At 33.0% G+C, this 25,337-nt stretch overlaps 3 protein-coding genes across 3 annotated transcripts; 1 reads left to right on the top strand and 2 right to left on the bottom strand.

Moving 5' to 3' along the window:
• Window positions 1–8,475: 8,475 nt before the first annotated feature.
• On the bottom strand, window positions 8,476–11,207 carry LOC110730987 (ubiquitin-60S ribosomal protein L40). Its single transcript, XM_021910840.1, has 5 exons — window positions 11,055–11,207; window positions 10,791–10,877; window positions 10,537–10,639; window positions 9,017–9,083; window positions 8,476–8,803 (listed from the first exon to the last, which is right to left on the bottom strand). The coding sequence occupies exons 1-5, from the start codon at window positions 11,155–11,157 to the stop codon at window positions 8,777–8,779; spliced, it is 387 nt and encodes a 128-aa protein (XP_021766532.1). The 5' UTR covers window positions 11,158–11,207; the 3' UTR covers window positions 8,476–8,776.
• Window positions 11,208–19,185: 7,978 nt separating this feature from the next.
• LOC110731048 lies at window positions 19,186–20,283 on the bottom strand. Its single transcript, XM_021910899.1, has 3 exons — window positions 19,957–20,283; window positions 19,633–19,908; window positions 19,186–19,464 (listed from the first exon to the last, which is right to left on the bottom strand). The coding sequence occupies exons 1-3, from the start codon at window positions 20,281–20,283 to the stop codon at window positions 19,186–19,188; spliced, it is 882 nt and encodes a 293-aa protein (XP_021766591.1).
• Window positions 20,284–23,091: 2,808 nt separating this feature from the next.
• On the top strand, window positions 23,092–25,254 carry LOC110730984 (40S ribosomal protein S14-2). Its single transcript, XM_021910836.1, has 6 exons — window positions 23,092–23,236; window positions 23,369–23,488; window positions 23,582–23,627; window positions 24,360–24,445; window positions 24,539–24,668; window positions 24,960–25,254. Exons 1-6 carry the CDS (start codon window positions 23,234–23,236, stop codon window positions 25,025–25,027), a joined length of 453 nt encoding a protein of 150 aa, XP_021766528.1. The 5' UTR covers window positions 23,092–23,233; the 3' UTR covers window positions 25,028–25,254.
• The last annotated feature ends 83 nt before the right edge of the window (window positions 25,255–25,337 follow it).

Genomic DNA, 25,337 nt, shown 5'->3' with positions numbered 1-25,337 from the left:
TATAGATATTAGTGTTCAAAGCTATATATTTCATATTAGTTAGCATTTAAGTGTTACGAAATACAATTATTCTGAAACAAAAGAAATATATGGCGCCAATTCTTTTATTCATTCGTCTTTGTTTTCATTGGAGAAGCCAGAATATTACAAAGATGAGTTGCTCAGCACTAAAGCCGATTACAACAAGTCAACAAATGATAAATGATTTGGAATATTATTACAAAGTCAATGAAACAATCTACTTGATTATCATCCTGGTTGTCAAGTTTGAAAGGAACTAGTGATTGTTATTTTTCTTTTCAATCATTTAAGTAATTCCAATGTCCTCTTAACCCTTAACTAGCTAAAGATTTCAATTTGAAAAAAATATAAACTTTTCTTTGTTTTTTTTTTTATTTATTTTTTTATTTTTTTTATTAGTCCCTCTATTTCCTTTTTTTTTACGTTTTTATTTAAAGTGTTTTTTTTTAATCTTTACATTTAGAATTTTTCCTTTTTTAATTATAAATTTTGGACAAATTTATCCATATAAGGCAATTTCAATATTCAATTATCTTTATTTTTCCATGTGCTATTGTACCTTTTTGTACAATAGTAATGATTTTCTAATACTCATTATTATTTCAAAAAACAATGGGTGAGTTCAATATATTTGACAATAATAATATAATATTTAACAATAATATTCTAATATATGGCATTAATAATCTAATCATCTAATATTTCACATTAATAATCTGATAACTGACATTACTCACTCCGTTTTTAAATATTTGCATCGCTAAATATCTGATATTTTTCTTGCATATCACTCCCTTCGTTTTTAAATATTTGCATCACTAATTTAATTTATATGCTATTTATATATTCTCTTTAATTTTTTTTTTTACTATTATAATAAAATGTTACTCTGTATTATGTAATACCTGTATATCATTGGATTAGGTACAATAACTATTTTCAATTTTAATTATTTTTTTTAATTTTTACTATAGAGTAATAAATAATTAAAAATATTAGTAGTCAAAATTATGTTTCGACCAATATGCTGACTATAGTGATACGAATATTGAAAAGTAATCCGTAGTAAGAATTCTTGGTCAAAATTTTAGTTATTTAACAGTTATTTAACCAAGACTAAACTTGGCGAGAAACAAAGAGTTTAATGATTTATGCAATAAAAAATTGGCGGGAAAAAGAAGAATGAGCAGCAAATTTTTGGCGGGAAAAGGAAAAGAGAGCGGCACATAATTAAAAGCGCGCGTAATTTGAAGGAAGTTAGATTGATGTCTTTGGTTTTCAGTTTTCAATGCCATCTTCACTTAACTCACCTAATTAAAAGTTCAAATCCAACTAACGTGGTATGTCTTCTCAAAACTCTAACTAACTTTTGTTCAATTTTAACAAGATTGGCTTTTAATTTGTTTAGTATTAATGTGTCTTTTTTTTGTGTCCAATTATCTTTTTTGCTATTTGTTATGCTTAAGAAATCAACTATTATATTTTAATTTATGCGCGATTAGCATACTTTATTTGTGATAGTGTTTAATGAAATCTATCATTTTATAATCTCTCTCGATTTAATAAGTATTTTCAAAATTATATAAATGTATGCTCAGTGAGTGGAATACTGAGTGTGATCATGCTCTCGGGTGTATATATTTAGTTGTTGGGCCTTACAACAAAACTACATTATCATGTATTATGCACTTGTATTACTGGTTTGGGGATTTTATAGTTAACAATTCCATGATTTCATCAAACGATTTTCTAATAACAAATTTGTTTAAATGTACAATTAGCATACTTAATAACTGTTTTAGTGGTTAATGATATTTATCTCTTCCTACTTTCTCTCAATTTTACATGTATGTAGTAATTTCTAATTAAAAACATTTAAATGTATGGTTATGTGCTCAAAAATTGGAATCTAAGTATACATCATGCTCTCGGGTGTATATATATTTTGCTAGACCTTACACAAAATCTACAATAAGTCAATAATAATGCACTATGTACTTTTGCTATTGTTGGGTTTGCTTAAAAATTTGCATGATTTAATCTAACAAATTTCTAATGTCTTTGTCATCTTTGTGAAGAGGACATAATTTGCTCAACATGAAGAGAAAAGGCTTGTTTAAAATGAAGAAAAAAGCCGGTGTTCGGCCAAGCATGAGAACATAGGGGAGGATAGGATCAGCAGTTTGCCAGATCATGTGTTGGGCAAAATTCTTTCTTTGATTCCAACTAAAGAAGCTGTTAGAACTTGCATTTTGTCGTCGAAATGGAAGTATCTTTGGACTTTGGTGACAACTCTTGAATTGGTTGATTTTAAAGATGAAAAGCCAGAGAAATTTGATGGGTTTGTTAGTCATGTCTTACAACATTGCAAGTCGATTAACTTGGAAAAATTCCGTTTGGCTTGTCGGGAATCAAGAGACTTGTGCCTTATAGATGATTGGATTTCTTCTGCAGTGAGTCGAAAGCCTAAACAGCTTATCTTGGATTTGTTTGGTGATACTTTCTTCATACCCTACTTGCAACATAACCTATAACACGATTGTAATACTCAAGTTGAAGTCATGCTTTGAGATTGAGATACCTGCATCATTGGCCTCTTTTCCGTGTCTGAAAATCCTGCAGTTTACGGGCTGGTTTCCTTACGAAAACCATTGCTCTGCATTAGACAGACTGCTGTCTAACAGTCCTGTGTTGGAGGATTTACACCTTGAGGGATATCTTGAATCAGAAACTGAATTTGAGTTTAATTTACGTGTTCCTACTCTGAAGCGGTTGAGGTTAAATCTGAAAACTGATGTATACGGGGTTCATCCACACACTGTCACAGTTGATGCCCCGAAGCTGGAAGATTTCGATATAGCAGATGGAACATGTGCAGAGTATGTACTGAAGAATGTGGGTTCTTTAGATTTTGTTGACGTTGATTATGAAGCCTCTTGGACAGATGCTCCAGAAGATGATCATATTCGTCGACTACTTGGACTTCTTTTTGGCATTGCTAAGACTAAGGAATTATCAATATCTTCTGATTCTTTACTGGTAACTTCTGCAGTCCAAAAAGCATGACATGTACTTGGTATGAACCTAAATTTTTAATTTAGTAAAATTGTCTGTCTGTCTGTCTGTAGAATCTGAAATCATCTGTCAGTCGTCCTTGGCCGCAATTTTCCCATTTGACGGCGTTGGAGCTGGGGGCAAGTGAGTCCCTTGACTGGACATTGTTGCCATATTTTTTCAAAAACGTGCCTAAACTAGTGTCTCTACGGTTGAACAAGGTGAGCCTTTCGACATAGTCTGTAAAGTGGTGAATACAGTCATACAGCTGCTGAGTTTTTATAATCTAACAGGAATTACTCAATGGAGAAGACTACCCTTGGGATGACTATGATGACCAATTCATGTGGAATCCACCGAAAAATGTTCCTGATTGTCTGAAAAAGATTCTGAAGTATGTTCAGTTCTCATCTTTTGAGGGACGCGAAGATGAGCTCCAACTTGCAGAGTATCTGCTGAGCAATGGTCAAGTGCTACAGGCTATGGTGATCACAACCGATCCTTATCCTCTAGACGATGAGATGGAGGAGGAAATACTGATGTTTGATACAGCTTCCGAAACTTGTGAGGTCCATGTTTACGAGAAGGTAAAGAGGAAGCTTTCAGAGAAAGATTTGGATTTGCTAGAAGTATTATTTGATGGAGACTTCCAGCATATTCGTTCTATCTAATAGAATTCTCCTTAGGACAATATATGATGATCCGATTTTGCTGTGGTTTGTGGATTTCATCAAACAGCAGAAAATTAATACGCGGTAATGGTTCCTATGATCTCCTTTTGCATATCCTTCTTTTTCGAATTTGAGTTGTACTTGTATGATATAATATGGCTCGATGCCCTTTAATTATAAGACTAGGACTTATAGTCTTAAAACTCTTTAAGGTTGTAATAGACATATAATTCTAAGAGTTGCCTCAAAAACTGCCTAAACTTTTGTTGCCTCCCGTAATATTTCTTCTGAATTCTTGCATATGTTGTTAACTTCTTAATCTCACAGTATAATTTAGCTTAAACCTTGCTCGAGGATCGTTGGATCTTATGCTCACGAATGTCTGAGATTGATTTGGAGTAGAAAATAGGAAAAGGGTCACTTGTTCAACAAAGTGACACCATGAATGATAAAACTGATCATGATAATTAGGATGTATTTTTCTTCTTCAGCAACTGTAAGTCTGTAAGTGGTTACTCTTTCTAAATTTTGTGCACTTTTACAACCCTAACTTTCGTTCAATTTGCGCAAATTTAGGTTTTGTTTTGATTTTAGGAAATTTTGTGAAAAACTACCTATTATAATCCAGAATTTGCGAGAAACTACCTATTAAAAAAAATGTTGTAATTGACTATCTAATTTTTTAAAAATGTTGTAATTTACTACCTTTATGCCGGATTATGAATGAATTTGACCAAAATTCTCTGGTGTTGACTTGGTCACGTGACACTTGGTGCAATTATATTTCTTGCAATTTTCATACGACCCTGTAGTAGTTTTATGTTTTATCAGTGTTTATTAAGTAAAACCCTTCATTTCGTACTCACAACTTTTTACATTTAATCAGGGCCGGTCCGAAGGGGTAGACCTCGAGTGCGACCGCCTAGGGCTTTCTACAAAAAAAGTATGATCTGCATGTGACAGTACTTTTAAGCTCTAATAAGGAAATAAAAAAATCATTTGATATCTTATAAATCAATATGAATATGTATTTTTAAAATATAATTTGCTTAAGGGTTTTAAGTGATCGATTTATAATTAGGATAAATTATATTGGTTGAAATGGTATTAAGTTAGGAATTCATGATAAAATCACGCGTCAATCGGTGTAATTAATGTTAATGTTACTCTAATATTTGCACTTTAATTCTCTTATCTAACGCCCCGGGGACGCTCATTAGCTTTTGCCTTATAATTATAATTATTAAAAGAGCTACAAGTCTTACTTTATTTTGGCGAGATAATTTAATGAGCTGTGACATCGTATTTCTCATGAAATTTTTTATGTGGAGGCGGATGCACCAAGCATGGTAAATGTACATTTAGTTGTTCAGTATAGAACATATATATGTTTTATAAAGAATATATAGCTATTTTAAAAGAACATCTAGTTTTATAATTTTTTTTTTGTAAATCTAAAGAACATTTGTAATATTAGTAAAGAACATTATTCATATAGTAAATGTACATTTGGTATAAATAACCATGTATGCATATAAAAAAGTACATTTTATTGTATTATAATGTACATTGTATTATATTCTAATGAACATATATGGTATAATGTTGGTTACATGTTTAATGTACATTGTATTATTTGCATCATGTAAGTATATGAAAAAAGAACATTTTATTGTATTTTAATGTACATTGTATTATTTGAATCTACAACTTTTTCTAAAATTGTCTATTTGCTTGCTTTCTTCTTCAAAAATGGATTAATCGGACGATCTTCTTCAAGAACTTCATTTTATTTCTCATTGCAATAACAAAATAACATCAAAATCGCAATTAATTCCTAATAAAATCAAATATTACAATTTTTAATCAAATTTATAAAAAAACAAACACTCAAATTCAAAATAAACAAGTATGAATGTTGAATTTGGTCTTACCTTTTGTTTTTATTTGTCATCTTGAACAATTTTGGACTCAAAATTTCGAATTTCTTGAAATTTTGCTTGAGGTTTGAGGAATTTAATTGGGTTTGAAAATTTTTTTTTTTTTTTTTTGACAAAAGGTTTGAATTTTTGTTTGGAGAGAGAGAGTGAACTTTTGGTAAAAAAAAGATTGAAATGATTTGTAATTAATGTATGGTAAAAAAAAATAATTATAGTACTATTTATCTATTTCATTATACAAAAAAATAATTATATTATTATACAAAAATAATATACAAAATTGTTGCACAAAAATCTGATATACATTATAAATGAACACTATGTTCTTTTATGTATATGTCCATGTACATTATAAATGAACACTATGTTCTTTTATATGCCCATGTACATTAGTATATACTTGCATGTTCATTCCGCCTTTTTGTACTTTAGAGCGGATGCACCATGCGAATCGAGCATTCGCCTCCACGAACCAAGCTTTATATTTCTCATTATATCTTAGACATGAAAAATGTTAATTACATTCATTAACATGAACTGAGATCAAACTATAACCATTTGCATGAAATTTCATCATAAACAAATTGACATAAATTTAATTAGTATGTAATTAAAAACACTCATTGATATCATAATATACTAAAGACAATTAACCACATGAACTTGATCGTTATTAAAATTCATTCTATTGACGTTGTTAAATTAACTTCTTTTTTATTAAATTCATGCACGCTACTGGGTGTCTTTGGTGTCCATTCTCAAATTAATTTACAAACGTGACAAATTTGTGTCAATAGTTTAAGTTGAGTCATGTTCCATGTCAATTAGTGTAATTTGTCATTTTGTTTGATTCTTGTTATAGATTTACATAGTTACATTAATATTATAAAATTTTGGCCCCCAATTGAAAAAGTTTCAAGATCCGTCACTCAAAACAGTATGATCGAGTTGTATTATGATGCATTATATAATAAATATATACTTGTATATTTTCATTGTTGGTTGAGGAATTTTCTGTTTACAAGTTCATTCAACAATTTTCTAATTCCATTGACGCGTTCATGAAGACATAGGTTTGTTCAAAATGAACTTAAATGGCCGGTATCTGGGCAGGGTGAGGACAGAGGAGAGGATAGGATTAGCAGCTTGCCAGATCATGTGTTGGTGCACAAAATACTTTTTCGGATTCCAGTTAGAGATGCTGTTAGAACTTGCATTTTGTCGTCGAGATGGAGGTATCTTTGGACCTTGTTGACTGTTCTTGACTTAGCTAAGGGTACAAATGAAACGCGGAAGAAATTTGAGATGTTTGTTAGTCATGTATTACAACATTGCAAGATGGTTAAGATAGTTTGTTTGGATTATCGAGTAAGCAAAGGATTTAAAGACTTTGTCTGTTGTTAATGAGTTAATTTCTTCTGCTGTGAATCGGAAACCTGAAGTATTTTTCTTGACTATGGCTGCTAAAGGTATCGATTACAGAAAAATCGGTTATCTTCCTACCCTACTTGCAACATTACCTGCAACACTTTTGTATTTCTCAAGCAGAAGTTGTTCTTCAAGGTTAATATTCCTGACTCGTTGGCCTGTTTTCCATGTCTCAAGGTAATCGATTGGAGATGGATGTGAACAATGGAAGTACATGATATGAAAAGGTTCTTTTCACGGGTCAAGTGTTACGGGTTATGATGATCACAACTGATCCTTGTCCTCTCAAAGATGAGATGAAGGAGAAACTACTCATGTTTGATATAGCTTTCAAGACTTGTCAGGTCCATGTTTACAAGAAGTTGGTGAGAAAAGCTTTTCGGGAAAGATTTGGATTTAGAAGTTAAAATTCCAATCTATTCGTCGTATAAAATGTAAATCTGCTCGGACAAAATGTCTAACGATCTGATTTTGGTCTATTTGTTGAGTTCATCAAACAGCAGATGTAAGAAGAATATGGGATGAGAAGTGGCGGTAACGGTTCCTATGATCTTTTGATATCCTTCTCTTTCGAGTTTTGAAATTGGAGTTGTATGATATATTTGGCTCATTGCCCTTTACATTTAAGGCTAGGACGTAAAATTCTCTTAAGCTTGTACTCCGTAATAGATATCTCAAATGTTGCCTAAACAATTGCCTTAAATTTTAGTAGCAGACCTCAATATCTTGTCTCAATGGATATTCTAATTCAAGTGCTAGGAAGCCAATAACAAAATCCATAATCAATTTTAACGAAATTGTTTATTTTCACATTTTAATTCAAGCTTCTTCTTTTTTCCCCAAGTATAATTTGATATTTGTATAATTTACCCACACCTTGCTCGAGAGTTGTCGGATTCGTGCCAAGCATATCTAAAGATTTATTTGCACACATTGTCTTAGATTTATACAACTTCTTACCACTTAACCAGAGAACTGAGCGCTTTCGAAAGCAGTGTTTGTCTAATAAGCCCTTAGCAGTTAGCACTCTAAGCAACTACTTGAATTGGCATGTTTACATTAATCAAATCACAACTTTGAGACATCATGTACTTAGTTTACAATTACAATCTAACTAGACAGAGACAATTAGGAGCAGATTCTCTCTTTGCTTCTCTTGTAGGAGAGACCTAGACCTAACCCGAGCGATTAAGTTTCAGGATTTGGTAATTTGCACACTATCTAAATCATTCACCTCAATAGGCAACACCAAACAATAGAAAATTTTGTGTTATTAGGCCTTCTCGTAACATGATTACTTCAAGTTCAGTGCAATATATGTAATAAGCCAGATTTCACATAAAATTGAGAGATGGAACGAATTCAAAAATCAAAATTGCTAGAAAATTCCAAAATCATAGATCAAAATGTTACTCAATATATCAGGACTGTTCTATCAATACAACAGATTCAACCATTCTAAAACACGCACACAAACAAAAACTGCATCATCCTACGGCCAACATGAGTAATTGTTTGCAAAGAACAAAATACAGACAACATTAACTTAAGGTACAAACACAATACAGACAGACGGGCAACCTTGGTTAGAGTACACCCGGCCAAAACTTTGAAACTCTCATGACAGCCAACTTGAATGATGATACAGCAATCTGCAATAGCTTACTTGATCTTCTTCTTTGGCCTCAGCTGTAGGACATTATAAAAAGCACAATAAGCAACTGATGCATATCAAAGCTTTCAGTATATATTGGACAATGAGCTCGTACATCAACACAGGCAACCTTTAGTTTACATTTTTAATTGTACAAGCTTTTCATTATTATTTTTATAAAAGAATTTTAATGTTATTATTATATGAGTTAAGAATGTAGCACAGCACAACAAAAAAATGGTACAGACCTGGTTACTGTGCCCACACTTCTTCTTTCGGCAATTCACAGCCCTGGGATGGAGACGCGCATAGCACCTACAAGAAGTTGAAAAAGTGTCAAACAAAGGAGTCTATAATCAAGCAGGCTATGAGACCAGAATATAGAATTGGAGATGGAGAAAAATTGGTTATACCAAATCCATATACATAAAAGCACAAAAATGAAGTAATAATTCAGAAATAATCCAGTACATAGGGGATGAACCTCTTGTTACAAGACATGGAATGATGCATCAGATACTGGACTCAAAATATAAATAAAAAGGGTAGCAACAAAAAATCAGGAAGTGGCCTCAGAGATCTTGGTGGAAAATGATCATCACATGGATTCATGATGAATCCAATCAAGAGTAGCAAATATATTCCTTACATCACTGGCCAAAGTTTGTCTCATAAACCCTCTTCACTTGACCAAAAAAGATATCTATATCAAGGGAATAATTCGAAACAAAAGTTGATCCGAAGGAAACACAGAAGAAGAGATACACTGTAAGTCTGTAAGGCTTTGAGTGATGAAACAGCCCAATTTGTTATCGTTCTTCAGACTCATGAAAATCAGCCTGATACATCCCAATCCCCATCTCATAAACTTCAAAGTTCAGGATCCAACAAAATCCTTCTACTCGTAACATTTACATACCTATCAATGAGTTACATGCCCGCCCACCCCATTCACTTTTCTCCCTTTGCACACTCAATGTTGAGGCGTTTTCATTAAGCATAGTGCAAAAAATGTATAAACATTCTAGTCATACTCAACATTGCAACTGCTATACATTCTACCTACTCTAAACTCCAAAGAAAGATAACCATAAATTTGTATTAACCCAATCACCTAGTCCTACTGCACAAATGGGGCATAACACCAAAGGCAACAAGACCAAATCAAGCAACTAACAAAAGCTCAAAGAAAAAAAAACTTCACCTTCATAACAAAAGGTAGTAAAAAACACCAGCAGATACTTCCCCCTCACACACACATTAACACATACTTTCCACACTCTGCGTACTCAAAAGAGCATATGATACAAGATACAACAACCATTCAATGAAACATCATAAACCCCATTAAACTAGTTTTCCCACAATTATCGCAAAGTTAACTCAAAGGTCAATCCTTTTTCACATTGCAAACAGGCCGAATACAAAAGCACAGGCAGAACCCACAACCAAGCACACAGAACCAATGCTCAAATACTCAAACAGCACTTCAATTAACAATGAAACCAACAATAATACAACAAATGTACCAACCATGAAAATCAACTGGCAAATAAAAAGTAAAGTCAGCTGATAAAGTTGAAGAATGGAATATTAATTTGGGGACCTTGTATATCCTCATTAGCACGGTGTAATTGCCGATAAGGTTAAGTTAATGTCCCAATACAATGCAAATTAATCTCACTTAGTCCAGCATTACCACAAATCCACAATAATCACATCCTTAACTACAAGGAAAAACAGCAAATATGAAGGAGAGAAAACATACTTGCGGCAAATCATCTTGTCCTGGTTGAATTTACGGGCCAAAGCCATCAATGAAGGCTCAATAATTCCTCCCCTCAACCTCAAAACCAAGTGAAGTGTTGACTCTGTTAACAAACCCAGAAAATATATCAACAAATAAAATAAACCCAGAAATTTAATCAACAAATTTAACAAACCCAGACAATTAATCAACAAATTAAGCAAACCCACAAAATAAATCAACTAAATAAATCAGAAAACCATAAAAAATTGTACCTTTCTGGATGTTGTAGTCAGCAAGAGTGCGGCCATCTTCAAGCTGCTTACCAGCGAAGATCAAACGCTGCTGGTCTGGAGGAATTCCTGCAAATTTCGAAAACCCCAACAAAAATTAAAATTGAAAAATACATAAAATCATCTTAAATTCAAAATGTATGAAATTGAAGAAAATTAAAATGAAGGGAAAAATACATAAAATCATCTTAAATTCAAAATGTATGAAATTGAAGAAAATTAAAATGAAGGGAAATGAAAAGGGACCTTCTTTGTCTTGGATCTTGGCCTTGACATTGTCGATGGTATCACTGCTTTCGACCTCAAGGGTGATGGTCTTACCAGTTAGGGTTTTCACGAAGATCTGCATCTTTCAAGCTTTGTTTCAGACGACGGCATGCCAATTTGAGGTTTCATGGCTTCTATTTATAGTTCGGCGTCAATTAGGGTTTTGGAATTAATTACTTTACTACTCGTATCAAGGGAAAGGGACGGTAAAACAACGATACTCCGTAAATTAAAACTATGTAAACTATGTTAGTTGATCAAATTTTTATTTCTATTTTCCTAATGAAAAAAATATATAAACGAAATAATTCTGTATTCGTATTACTAATGAATTTACTCATAATACATTTTCCTATAATATTGAGGAATTAATTTTTATAACATTTATCGAGTAACCCGCGTAACATTAACGAAATAACTCTAATGGCTCACTACAGTCCACATTTCACAGCCACATATAAGAATTTGTGAAAGACATAAAAGATTGAAAATCACATGTAACATGATACAGCTTGTTTTGAACATAACTTTTATATTTTGAAAGAAAAATTAAGGTACTCATACTTAAATAAGTTGAATAAAGATGGGTTACATTTATCACGAAGTTTTTTTCTTTTATTACTAAAGATTTCCAATTGTGAGATTCAAGTTTGAGTATTAAAATACAAAATGAGTTGTTATTTACCTCCAATGGTAATACTATACTCACTTCTGAATTTAGCAATTCATGTGAAGTCTAAAATCTCAATGGTAAGACTCTCTAAAATATATAAAACTTTCAATTTATGGTCCACCAAATCCATTTCTTTTTTAATATCAAATATTGTAACCTTAAATAATAATTAAAAAAACGTAAAACTTAAATAAATTACAAAATATATTAAAATATTGACAAGTGACCTATACTTTTTGTCAAATGAGACTCAAAGTTGAGTATCTAAACTTAGCAACTATCTTTTGGAGCTACTAAGTTTAGATACCAACTTACTGGTATATACATTGTAAAAAATACTCTTTCTCTCCTAAAAATACTCACTTGAGTCTCACTATTGAAGATGATCTAATGACTTATGAGGCGTTTGGTTAGTGGATTATATGTATAGGGTATGGGTTTAGAATGACCAAAACCCATACCATATGTTTGGTTGTCAAAAATATGATTTTTAAACTCATACCTCAAACCCATGAGGTATAAGGTTTAGAAACCTTGGGGGATGTGGGTTTGGCTCATTCCATTTCCTTAGGTATCAAATACGTGATATTTCATTCCATAATTGAACCAAACACATGGTATTAAGTATCAAGTTCCAACCCGATACTACCTTAACCATAATCCTAATTCCAAAACCTGTACCGCTTTGCGAACCAAACGCCTCCTTAAGGAATTCTATGTATGTATCTCAATAATACTTTACCCATTGAATATTCATATTGTTTTTGCAGTGAGCTAGTGACTCACAATTACTTCTTGATGTGTTTAGAGAACATCACAATAGCCCGATTTAAACATGTTAACTAAGAACTCTTAACACTAAATAACTACACTTATCTCATAATATAGTTCATTAAAAAACTACATATTTCAGAACTCTTAGATTAACCTAAGATATCACAAACAATAAATTCTTGAAATGAAGCTTAATTCAAATAATTGCCACTCAACAAATCTCCATAGGCAAAATATAGGTTTGATCCAAATTGCGCCTTCATATATATTATTATATATACAAAACCATTAATAAATTATAACCCCACTATGACAGATTCATGTAACAAAGGTCATGATATTGAGTACAAAGTATCACACCGGATTTACTTTAAAGAGCAATTTCAATAGTTATTGATTTAACCATAATTTATTTACTATTCATATGGATGATTGATATATTAATAAAATAAAATTTAAAAAGTTAATTGAGAAAGTGAAGGTCTTCTTATAACGAGTTAATAGTTAACTATTGGGACACAGACTATGAAATATGACATGCTAATGTGGAAATTAATTTACCAATAATGATACTCTGAGTGGCTAAAAATATTGTTTAAATTGTCTTTGATTTTCAAACAAATTTTTGCTCAGATAATAAAAAGGAAAATTTGCAAATTGCAGCCATTTAAAGTTCGTGTTTTGCAAATTGCAGCCATTTAAATTTTTTTTTGCAAACTGCAGCCCAAAAGTTCATATAAATTGTAAATTGCAGCTCGATTCAACTTTTTCATCGGTTTACAAGTTGAAAAATCTTCGATTAAGGTTTTAGGGGCCATTTAACCATTAAGGAACCAAATTAAACTTGGAATTAGCAAAAAAAATAACGCAAGTATCTCGTTCTGCGTAATAAAAGTGTATCAAATTGTGGGAAACTGTAAATATGAGACACTTACGTTATTTTTTTTGCTAATTTTGAGCTCAATTCGGGCCCTAAAGGGCTAAAATGACCCCTAAAACCTTTACCGAAGATTTTTCAACATGTAAACCGATGAAAAAATTGAATCGGGCTGCAATTTACAATTTATACAAACTTTTGGGCTGCAATTTGCAAAAAAAAAATTAAATGGCTGCAATTTGCAAAATACGAACTTTAAATGGCTGCAATTTGCAAATTTTCCTAATAAAAAATCATATCTTACACTAGTTTGAACACTCATTTGATAATTTTATAGGAATTTTCACGGGTAAAATGTACTTAAATTATTAAACACAATGAATCAACAATTAACCGATAAGGATTCGAAGTAGGGATGAGCGGTTGGGGGTTTAGGGGTAAAGGGGGATTTATAGGGATTTTTTTTTTTTGGGGGGGGGATGTGGTTTGAGAGGGAGGGGAGGGGCGACGGGGTTGGGGGGGAGAGGAGTCAGTGGGGTGGCTGGGTTATTTGGTGGTGGGGGTACGGCAAAAGGTTGGTGAACTGGTGGTGGTATGGCGGTGCAGTGTTTGCTAATAAGGAAAAGGAATTAGAATCCCTAGAAGGGTAAGAATTAAGAAATCAACTTGGAACACTTTGGGTTAATGAGGAGGGTAAAGGAAATGTGAACAAAGGGCTAACAAACAACACTAAAGGGAATAATGACATTTGATTCCCTTACCATTTGCCGAATATTTTCAACTAAACGACCCCTAATAGTTTGCAAAATATCACTTTTTCTTTTTTCATGAGTTAAATACACAATTAATGGTAATCGAGGGAGAGAGCACGACTAGAGATGGATTTGTAATAACTTCCTTTTGACTTTGAATTAGAGGTCCGTCAACCCACTTTTTATTTTTTGCTTATAACGTTGTTTGTAAATGTGGCAAATTACAAAACTTAGATCGTAATATCTCAAAAAATTGTTACTTATCAAAATGAACATTTCTAATAGTTCACAAGTAAATTAATCAAACTTTTTATTCATATTTTTTGTATACCTACTCATTACACATTTACACATAACTGGAACAAAATCATTTTCACTTTGAAAAGTAAATAAAATTTCATTTTTTAAAATAATTCAATTTAATAAAGTTCATTCAAAGACACAAACATAAACTCAATGGTAAATTAGAAACATATTTTCATTCAACACTCATAACAATCCAGTTAATAAAGACAAATTTTCAAAAGAGAATCACAAGCAAAAACCCATGTTTACCAAGGAAAACTTTGTTAAATTACTCGCCATGTTTATAACTTAGTGTTTACACCATGCAACTCCTTTTAAACAAGGATTACCACAAATGAATCTTATGTAATTATTGATACAGTTACAAAAATTGGACAGTCTAAAATAAATTCACTACTTATAACTTTTACAAAACCTTTATATTGTAACTAAGGTAAATAAGGATAGTAGAATAATCTCAAGTTCTCAACCTTCATTATTGATTTTCAAAAGTCATCAACTAACATGAGTTTCTTGATTAATTAACCTCCATGAACCTCAATAACAATGACATAATAATAACAATTGACAACCCATTCCAACAAAACTAAAAACTAAAAACTGTTAAGAGGTAACTATGATATTGTATATTTTATGATGATGGAGATGGAAGAGAGCAAAAGAGCAATTAGAGAATGTCGGTTTTTCTTCTTACTCCACTAGTTCACAAGATAGTGAACTTATTTATAGGCAAATATTGCCCATAAAGTATGTTACATAATTGTACTTATATACAAATTATTGTCCTAAATATAGCTCATGTGATGAGCTATAAGCTATTGTGCTCCAAACTCATGTGAACTTCATTTGACATTTTCTTAACACTCCTCCTTGAAGTTCGCATGAAATGGAGTATGGGTTGCTTCAAAGAAAAATATTATATGCTTTGATATACTGCCTCGTTAAAAACCTTGTCAGGAAAAACCCAGTGGGATAAAAACCTGATCGAAGGGAAAAAGAGTGCAGTGCATATAATACTCCTCCTGATTTCAGCATAGATCACGAAGATGTCGCATTCCAATTTTGTGAACCAATTGCTCAAATTTCTTGGAAGGAAGTGATTTGGTGAAAAGGTCGACAAGATTTTCACAAGACTGAATTTGCTGGATATTTATTTCCTCGTCCTTTTGCAGATCATGTGTGAAGAACAGTTTTGGGGCAATATGTTTCGTTTTATCTCCCTTAATATATCCTTCAGTTACTTGAGCGATACATGCTGTATTGTCTTCAAAGATGATGGTTGGGTCTTCTGTTATTGCGTTCATTCCACACTCCTTTTGGATATTACTGATCATCGACCTCAGCCACACACATTCCCGTCCTGCTTCATAGAGGGCTATCAACTCTGCATGGTTTGATGATGTCGCGGTCAATGTCTGCTTTGTTGATTTCCATGATATTGCAGTGCCGCCATAAGTGAATACATATCCATTTTGTGACTTGGCATTTTGAGGATCTGATAAGTATCCAGCGTCTGCATACCCAATGAGAGCAGCATCTTGTTTTGGTTGGTAATATAAACCAAGGTCTCGTGTCCCTCGTAGGTACCGGAGTAAGTGTCGAACTCCCTTCCAATGCCTATATGTTGGTGCATTGTTGTGCCTGGCTAACAAATTCACAGAGAAAGCTATGTCGGGTCTAGTATTGTTAGCTAAGTACATTAAGGCTCCAATTGCACTTAAGTATGGTACTTCTGGACCCAGAATCTCTTCATTTTCTTCTCGACGTCTGAATGGATCATTTTTCATATTCAAAGAACGAACAACCATTGGGAAGTTGGTTGGGGTTGCTTTGTCCATGAAGAAACGTTTCAAAACTCTTTCTGTATAGTTTGATTGATGGACAAAAATGCCATGACTCAAGTGCTCAATTTGTAGTCCAAGGCAAAATTTAGTTTTCCCAAGGTCTTTCATCTCAAATTCTTTCATCAAGTATTTTGCAGTTTTCTCAAGTTCATTTGGGGTTCCGATGATATTTAAATCATCAACATAAACTGCAATGATAGCGAATCCTGATTGTGATCGCTTTATGAAAACACAGGGACTAACTTGGTTGTTTTTGAATCCTTCTCTCATAAGGTATTCACTCAGACGGTTGTACCACATCCTTCCAGATTGTTTCAATCCATAAAGTGAACTTTTTAGTTTTATGGAAAGCAGTTGTCTAGGCTTGTGGTTTTCTGGTAGTTTTAGTCCTTTGGGGACTTTCATGTAAATGTCCGTATCGAGTGACCCATACAAATACGCAGTCACTACATCCATTAATCGCATTTGCAGTCCTTTTGTGACTGTCAAACTTACCAGAAATCTTAATGTAGTTGCATCAACCACTGAAGAATATGTTTCTTCATAATCAATCCCTGGAATTTGAGAAAATCCTTGGGCTACAAGTCTTGCCTTGTATCTAACTATTTCATTTTTCTCATTACGTTTTCTTACAAATACCCATTTGTAGCCAACGGGTTTTACACCTGCTGGTGTAAGAGTTATTTTTCCGAAAACTTCTCGTTTTTCAAGTGACTTCAACTCAGCCAGCATTGCCTCCTTCCACTTTGGCCAATCACTCCTGTGTCGGCATTCTTCCACTGTCCTTGGTTCAATATCATTTTCATCAGACACAATGTCGATTGCGATGGAATTTGCAAATATTTCATCCACGATAACATATTTCCTATTCCAATGAGTCTTGGTAGAGACGTAATTCATTGAAATTTCATTGTTATCGACGTTTTGAACGTCTTGTTCATTTCCCGTAGGGTTGTCTTCTTGTTCGTCCCCTTTTGGATTATCATCATTTTCTTTACTTTCATCCACATTTGGTCTTTCTTAACCTTCTGACGGGGGAACATTATTAGTCTCATTTTCTATTCCATCCAATCTTTTCAATTTTCTTGGCTTAGAATCTTTTGAACCAAGTGGTCTTCCACGCTTTCTGCGTGCCTGAGATTCATTTTCTATGGCCTTATTACCAATTGGGATTTCAATACGTGCAGGGGCATTTTCTGCTGGTATATGTGATTTTGTCACCTTCTTTGTGTCTACAAATGCATCAGGCAATTGATTTGCAACACTTTGTAAATGAACAATTTTCTTAACTTCTTGTTCACACATATTTGTTCGTGGGTCTAACATCAACAATTGTGTTGCATTCCAAATAAGTTCTATTTCTTTCTTGTGTGGGTCCACTTTCTCTCCCCCTAAGGCTGGGAATACTGTTTCATTAAAGTGACAGTCGGCAAATCTAGCCGTAAATAAGTCACCAGTCAATGGTTCAAGATATTTAATTATAGATGGGGATTCAAACCCGACATAAATTCCCAGCCTTCTTTGTGGACCCATTTTTGTTCGTTGGGGTGGAGCAATAGGAACATATACAGCACAACCAAAGATTTTTAGATGTGAGATACTTGGTTCTCTACCACAAACAAGTTGTAGTGGTGAGAATTTATGATAAGTTGTAGGTCTCAATCTAATTAGTGTTGCTGCATGTATTATAGCATGTCCCCAAGCAGATGATGACAATTTTGATCTCATTAATAATGGTCTTGCAATCAATTGTAATCTCTTAATTAGTGATTCAGCTAGACCATTTTGTGTATGGACATGAGCTACTGGATGTTCAACATCAATTCCAATTGACATACAATAATCATTAAATGTTTGGGATGTAAATTCCCCAGCATTATCGAGCCTTATTTTCTTTATTGTATGATCTGGGAATTGTGCTCTTAATTTGATAATTTGGGCAAGTAATTTTGCAAAAGCAACATTTCTACTTGAAAGCAGACTGACATGTGACCATCGTGTGGAAGTATCAATTAAAACCATAAAATATCGAAATGGTCCACATGCCGGATTAATTGGCCCGCAAATATCTCCCTGAATTCTTTCCAAGAATTTTGGAGATTCAGTAGCAATTTTGTTCATATATGGCCTTATTATTAATTTGCCAAGTGAACATGCAGAGCATGTTAATTCATCTGATCGGGGAATTTTGACATTTCTTATTGAATGTCCAACTGAATGTGCTATTATTCTTTGCATCATCCCAGTTGCTGGATGTCCCAAACGATCATGCCATAAAATAATCAAATGTTTGTCATCTAACTTCTGGTTAGATACCATATTGATTTCCACGGGTCGTATGTTTATACGATATAACCCCGAAGAGTATGCTGGCAATTTCTCATATATATGTTTCTTGCCATGTTTTTCTACCGTGAGGCATATATACTCTTTTTGATCTGTTGTCATTGTTTCTAGATGATATCCATTTTGGCGTACATCTTTAAAGCTTATGAGATTTCTTCGAGATTTACTCGAATATAAAGCATTATTGATTATTAATTTTGTTCCATTTGGAAGCATTATACAAGCCTTTCCAGATCCTTCAATTAATTTTGCTGACCCGGAGATAGTGTTTACATTTGCCTGAAACAACTTTAGTTGTGAAAAATATTTCCTATCCTTTAAGATAGTGTGTGTTGTTCCACTGTCCAAAAGGCAATGATATTCGGAACCAACTTCGGGTATATCCATATCTTCATAAAATAAATATGAGATTAGTTTAGAATAATATCATACAAACTTTTATTTATGATAAAAATTAAGAGTACATGACTAATCATTTAAAATACATATCAGAAAATTCATTAAAACGTAGTATATATTACATCAGTAGATGGGTTAATTAAGCATTGTTATTTTCTCCAAAGATGAAATCATTCCCAGTTTCAGCATTGTCCATGAAGAAATCGGACACATCAAGGGTAGGACATGGAGCATTTTCTTCATTAACATAATTTGCTTCTGCATTTTTCTCTTTGCCTTTTACAGAAGCCTGGTAAAGGTCTACCAAATGTTTGGCCGTACGACAAGTACGTCCCCAATGTCCTGTAATGCCACATCTGTAACATGTGTCTTTTCCTTTTGAAAGAGTTTGTTTGTGGCTTCCAGATGACTGTCCTTTCTGTTTTTCAAAATTTTTGAAATTACTGTTTCTTTGAAAATTGTTTCTACCACGTCCTCAGCCTCGTCCGCGATAATTTCCACGGCCTTTTCCACGGCCATTGTAATTTCCACGTCCACCTCTTCGTGCAGCATTTGCCTCGAGTGGATAAGAACTTGTTGCATTTGCCTCATGATGAGTGGCCAAAGACCCAGTTGGTCTGAGATTATGATTTTTCAACAAAAGGTCGCTATTTTGTTCCGCAACAAGCAATACACTCATTAATTCATTAAACTTCTTAAAACCTCTTTCACGATATTGTTCTTGCAACAGTATGTTGCTTGCATGAAAGGTAGTGAGTGTTTTTTCAATCATTTGTTCATCGGTGATTGGATGATCACAGTATCTCAATATAGATACTATCTCATGTATGGTTGAATTGTAATCTATTACAGATTTGAAATCCTAGAACCGTAAATTTGTCCAGTCAAATAATGCCTTAGGAAGGAGCACCCTTTTGTGGTGTCCAAATCTTTCATTAAGGCAGTCCCATAATTCTTTGGGATCTTCAACCATCATGTACTCAGTTTTAAGGCCTTCATGTAAATGATGCCTTAACAACACTAAGGCTTTTGCCTTATCTTGTTCAGTGATAGGTTTTTCAACCGTCATTGTAGAAGAGGTAGCATCAGTTGTTTGACCAGAGAGACTTTTATTTTCTTTAACAGTGTGCTCCAAACCTTGAGCTTTCAAATTCATCATTGCATCCACTTTCCATTCCAGAAATTTCTTTCCAGATAAATCTAAGATGCTGAACTGTCTTTTCATAAGGTCTCCCATTTTAGCTACAACAAATTTCGTGATAATTAGATTATAATAACAAATTATATGTACAACTCACATGTTTAGTTCTTCCATATTTATAATTAAGTTAATAAGACATGTGATAATTAAATTTAATAATAATAAACCATAAATAATATAGTCTTTTCTCCCCCTTGGTTTATTATTGTGAGTAATTATATGATTAGACAAAAATTAATCATGTTAGTTGCAAACAAAACGACAACAATGACAGTAGTAACAATAATTATAATGATAACGGTAATATTATACAATGATGATTAATAACAACAAACAACATAATAAAACAAAAACAAGCTTTTAATATACTAAAACGACAAAATAAGTGAGTTTTACTTATACATAGTGACAAAAATTAATATTGCTACTAATAGAACTACAAGTGCCGTAATTAGAAGGAAATATTGTTTTATCTGCCTTAAATCTTCTTCAAAAGTGAAGTTGTGGGTGTTTTGGTTGCCGTCGTCGGGGAACATATCGGAGAAGAAGGGGGTGAAAAAAAAAAAATTTTAGGTGATTTTTGGATAAAAAGTGGGAAGAGATAAAGGATTTGTGGTGAAATTGGGGGAAAATCCGTCTTTTATAGAGGAGGTTTATCCGTTACTGTTTTGTACAACTGTAAAAATATCATATAATAGTCTAACGTACTGGCATAAAATTATGGTCCATATATATATATTTATAATTGTAAAAGGTTATCACACTGGGAATGCAAGCCATAGTGGTCCGAGAGCCCTAATATCTATAAAAGATCATGGGTTCGAAAACGGAAAGAAACACAAAAAAGTATGTAAAAGTAAGAAAAATAATAAGTATAAAAAGGCTGCATCTTTTTGTTAATCTAGTTAATAATATGCATGCAAAGTTACTACTAATTATAATTACTAAAATTAAATTTTACATAGAAGGTGAGTATGTAATATCAACATGTATGAATCAAACATAAACCAAAATACCAACATAAATAAAACAAGGCAAGATAGTAATAAATTCATAAGTAAGGATATTTTTCACCGTTGTTTTGAGATATATGATATAATAAATGTTTGAGTTTTTGGTATAGAGGATCCCAAAATATGGGCAACTATAGAGCATACTCCTCAAAACATTTAGAAGTAGATAGTATTTATTTGTTATAATTTTGAGAAGTAGGTATAAATATACCTGACTAGTAACTGGTGCTGATAACGTGTTAAGAGGTAACTATGATATTGTATATTTTATGATGATGATAACGTGTTTTTGGGAATGCAAGCCATAGTGGTCCGAGAGCCCTAATATCTATAAAAGATCATGGGTTCGAAAACGGAAAGAAACACAAAAAAGTATGTAAAAGTAAGAAAAATAATAAGTATAAAAAGGCTGCATCTTTTTGTTAATCTAGTTAATAATATGCATGCAAAGTTACTACTAATTATAATTACTAAAATTAAATTTTACATAGAAGGTGAGTATGTAATATCAACATGTATGAATCAAACATAAACCAAAATACCAACATAAATAAAACAAGGCAAGATAGTAATAAATTCATAAGTAAGGATATTTTTCACCGTTGTTTTGAGATATATGATATAATAAATGTTTGAGTTTTTGGTATAGAGGATCCCAAAATATGGGCAACTATAGAGCATACTCCTCAAAACATTTAGAAGTAGATAGTATTTATTTGTTATAATTTTGAGAAGTAGGTATAAATATACCTGACTAGTAACTGGTGCTGATAACGTGTTAAGAGGTAACTATGATATTGTATATTTTATGATGATGGAGATGGAAGAGAGCAAAAGAGCAATTAGAGAATGTCGGTTTTTCTTCTTACTCCACTAGTTCACAAGATAGTGAACTTATTTATAGGCAAATATTGCCCATAAAGTATGTTACATAATTGTACTTATATACAAAATTATTGTCCTAAATATAGCTCATGTGATGAGCTATAAGCTATTGTGCTCCAAACTCATGTGAACTTCATTTGACATTTAATCCAATTTCCCTTAATAAAAGAAAACTTTGGTATAATTTTGAAATATTAATTACAAGACAATTTAGGGTTCGTTTGACATTGATGTGGTTTTATCTTTTTTGGTTTTTTGTTTTCTAAAAGTATATGATATGTGTCCCATAATGAATAAAAAATTATATAAATTTATTAAAATTATGATAATTTATTAAAATTATGAAAATTTTGAAAACTGAAAACATAAAAGTGGAAACACTTTTTTTTTGTTTCCTGTTTTTGGTTTTAAAAAAAACATGAAATTGAAAATCAAAACTGATGCCAAACAAGCCCTTAACTAACAATTTTTAAGCAAAACAAGTTCAATTCTAGCCTTCAACCCGTCCCCAAACTTGCCTCAACAATGCACACACTAGAAGAGTAAATGGTGCCTTAAAAACCAATTGACTTGACGTGTCCCAAATCAAATTCGACCCAACACGATTGAAATAGTCAAACTCAATTCAAACTATATGTCTGGCCGACTCGATTCGAAACCGATTAAACCGTCAATAAATAATTGATAGATTTTGACTCGCATGACCTAATAATTCAGCGTAACCCTGGTTTAAAATAGATCCGACCCGACCTGACCTCACTGAATCAACCCGAACACTCAAGTTGACACCTCTACGGCTCTACCATATGCAATTTTGCCCGACTTGGAGACTATATTTACCCGATCCGGACCACACGACTAAGAAACAAAATGCGCAGGCCATAAAAAAAGCAAGCCCAAAACGAAATGAAGCCCAATAAATTAAAAGAGGGCAATAAAAATGAACCCAATAAACACAAAACCCTAGCTATTTAAGATTTGGCATCGACCTCCTCCTCTACTTCAGTCTTCTTCTCCCTCACAACTTCACCTCATTTCCGCAAAAACCCTAATTTCCTCCCTTTCTCTCTCTTCCGTCTTCTGCAACCATGGTAAGCTTCTCCTTCTTCTTCCTCTATTCTCCAATTTCTGCAAATTTATGTTCTTGTTGTTTTTCCGAATTCGAAGATCTGATTGTTTGATTTTGATTTTTGTTGTTGCGATGATAATGGTGGTGATTTTAGTCGAAGAGAAAGACTAAAGAGCCTAAGGTTGAGACCGTCACTCTTGGCCCTGCTGTTAGAGAGGGAGAGCATGTTTTTGGTGTTGCTCACATTTTCGCCTCTTTCAATGATACCTTCATTGTAAGTTTGTAATTTCGTTGTTTATTTTGGTGTAATTTGATTGTTTTTTGGATTGGGTTATTTATTGATTTTGATTTTTTGTTGGAATTGCAGCATGTCACTGATTTGTCTGGCAGAGAAACCCTTGTTCGTATTACAGGTTAAATCTTTGATTTTTTTCAGGGTTTTGTTAGTCAATCTTAGTTTTATTTTGTTTAAGGATTATGATTGTTTGGTACTTAATTTGTAGGTTTGTCTTGATGATTCTAATTTATCAATTTAATGTTGTTGCTTTGTTCTTCCTGTTAATTGGAGTATGATCAATTGTTAAATGTATGAAATGCATCATGTTTTGATTTTCGAGAACCTGATTTTAAGATAGTACTAATGTACCTGTCTAAAGATTCCCTTTTTAACTTGTGCAGAGTATATTGTGAAAACAAAGTTTAATCTTTTATGTGGCAATTTGAGAAGTACTGATATATGGGGTTATTGTTACATGTTTTGTTATAAAATTCTGACACCCTTAGTTTAGAGTAAATGTAATCTCCTTGTAATCTTTAATTTGTAACATCATCTGATTATAGATGTTGTTACATGATTTGTGTCATTATAATTGACAAATTGTACTCAATTTCTTGCAATAACAGAACATGGTTTTTTAGATTTATCTTGGACTTTCCTTGTATTTAATTAAGTATAGTTTAAGCCTTAGACTAGCATTACACCGTTACCCCTTGTAAGATGATTGCTCTTGGACATGGATGAAATGGGTTGTAAGTATAATTATTCAAGTCAGTACTGAGTTTGTTTGCGTCGTTTAATTGCCATTCTTTTCTGACGATGTCTGTTGGTTTTGCTTTAAATTGATTGTGTGCTCTGGATTGTTCAGGTGGAATGAAGGTCAAGGCTGACAGAGATGAATCTTCTCCTTATGCCGCTATGCTTGCAGCCCAAGATGTTTCACAACGATGCAAGGTATTATTCATTTTAATTTTAATGACTAGACAGGATAATTAACTCCCCATTTGAATGCTTGTTGATAATTTGATTTTGTGCTCTGAATTACAGGAACTTGGCATCACTGCTCTCCACATTAAGCTCCGTGCTACTGGAGGAAACAAGACCAAGACTCCTGGACCTGGTGCTCAGTCTGCACTCAGAGCTCTTGCCCGTTCAGGCATGAAAATTGGCCGTATTGGTATGGTTCTTACACATTTATTGTGCTGCCTTTTAATATAATCAATTACCTGGAAAAAGAAATTTTATCGAACTATTGAATGGCTGATCATAATTGCTCTCTAATTTCCTGAAGAACGGTTCTATTTTCTATAATCTTGCAGCCTAAATTATTGAATTTCCAGTAGCTTTGTGAGATCTTTTAGCCCTTAAACATGGGTTTTTGCTTGTGATTCTCTTTTGTTTGAGTGTGCTTAGAACCTCCATATAATTTTACGACCCTTGTACTGATGCACTTGTATCTTCATTACAGAGGATGTGACTCCCATCCCAACAGACAGTACCCGCAGAAAGGGAGGAAGAAGGGGAAGGAGGCTGTGAATTATCGAGTTCCCACACTGGTCATATGGTCTCTATTGCTATGGCTTTGTTAGTCTAGTTACTGTTGAAGCCTTTGGTTTTCATTTTTGAAGTCGAACTTCTTGTAGTTTGAGATTGCATTAAGCATTGTTATGGAGTTTTGTTTAAGAGATGAAATTTTGGTGGTTGAATACATAACTTTATAGTTATTGGATCATATGATAGTGTGTTGCTACACTCTGTTGTCATTGGTTCTTTAGCATAATGACTTGATTTAACTGATTTAATGTCTTTTTATTTTGTACTTGAGCCCTGCTTCCTGTTCAACTTC

Source organism: Chenopodium quinoa, unplaced genomic scaffold (genome assembly GCF_001683475.1).
Source record: "Chenopodium quinoa cultivar QQ74 unplaced genomic scaffold, ASM168347v1, whole genome shotgun sequence".
Taxonomy (NCBI): domain Eukaryota; kingdom Viridiplantae; phylum Streptophyta; class Magnoliopsida; order Caryophyllales; family Amaranthaceae; genus Chenopodium; species Chenopodium quinoa.
This window is presented reverse-complemented; position numbering and strand designations above follow the sequence as displayed.

Coding starts and splice junctions, on each gene's coding strand:
- LOC110730987 (XM_021910840.1), bottom strand. CDS start 11,157: ATGCAGATCTTCGTGAAAACCCTAACTGGTAAGACCATCACCCTTGAG. Junction 10,878..11,054: donor CAAGATCCAAGACAAAGAAG/GTCCCTTTTCAT, acceptor CGAAATTTGCAG/GAATTCCTCCAGACCAGCAG. Junction 9,084..10,536: donor GACAAGATGATTTGCCGCAA/GTATGTTTTCTC, acceptor AACTTCTTGTAG/GTGCTATGCGCGTCTCCATC.
- LOC110730984 (XM_021910836.1), top strand. Junction 23,628..24,359: donor AACCCTTGTTCGTATTACAG/GTTAAATCTTTG, acceptor TGGATTGTTCAG/GTGGAATGAAGGTCAAGGCT. Junction 24,669..24,959: donor CATGAAAATTGGCCGTATTG/GTATGGTTCTTA, acceptor TCTTCATTACAG/AGGATGTGACTCCCATCCCA.
- LOC110731048 (XM_021910899.1), bottom strand. CDS start 20,283: ATGGGAGACCTTATGAAAAGACAGTTCAGCATCTTAGATTTATCTGGA. Junction 19,909..19,956: donor GATTTGGACACCACAAAAGG/GTGCTCCTTCCT, acceptor TTACGGTTCTAG/GATTTCAAATCTGTAATAGA. Junction 19,465..19,632: donor CTTTGGCCACTCATCATGAG/GCAAATGCAACA, acceptor TTTGAAAAACAG/AAAGGACAGTCATCTGGAAG.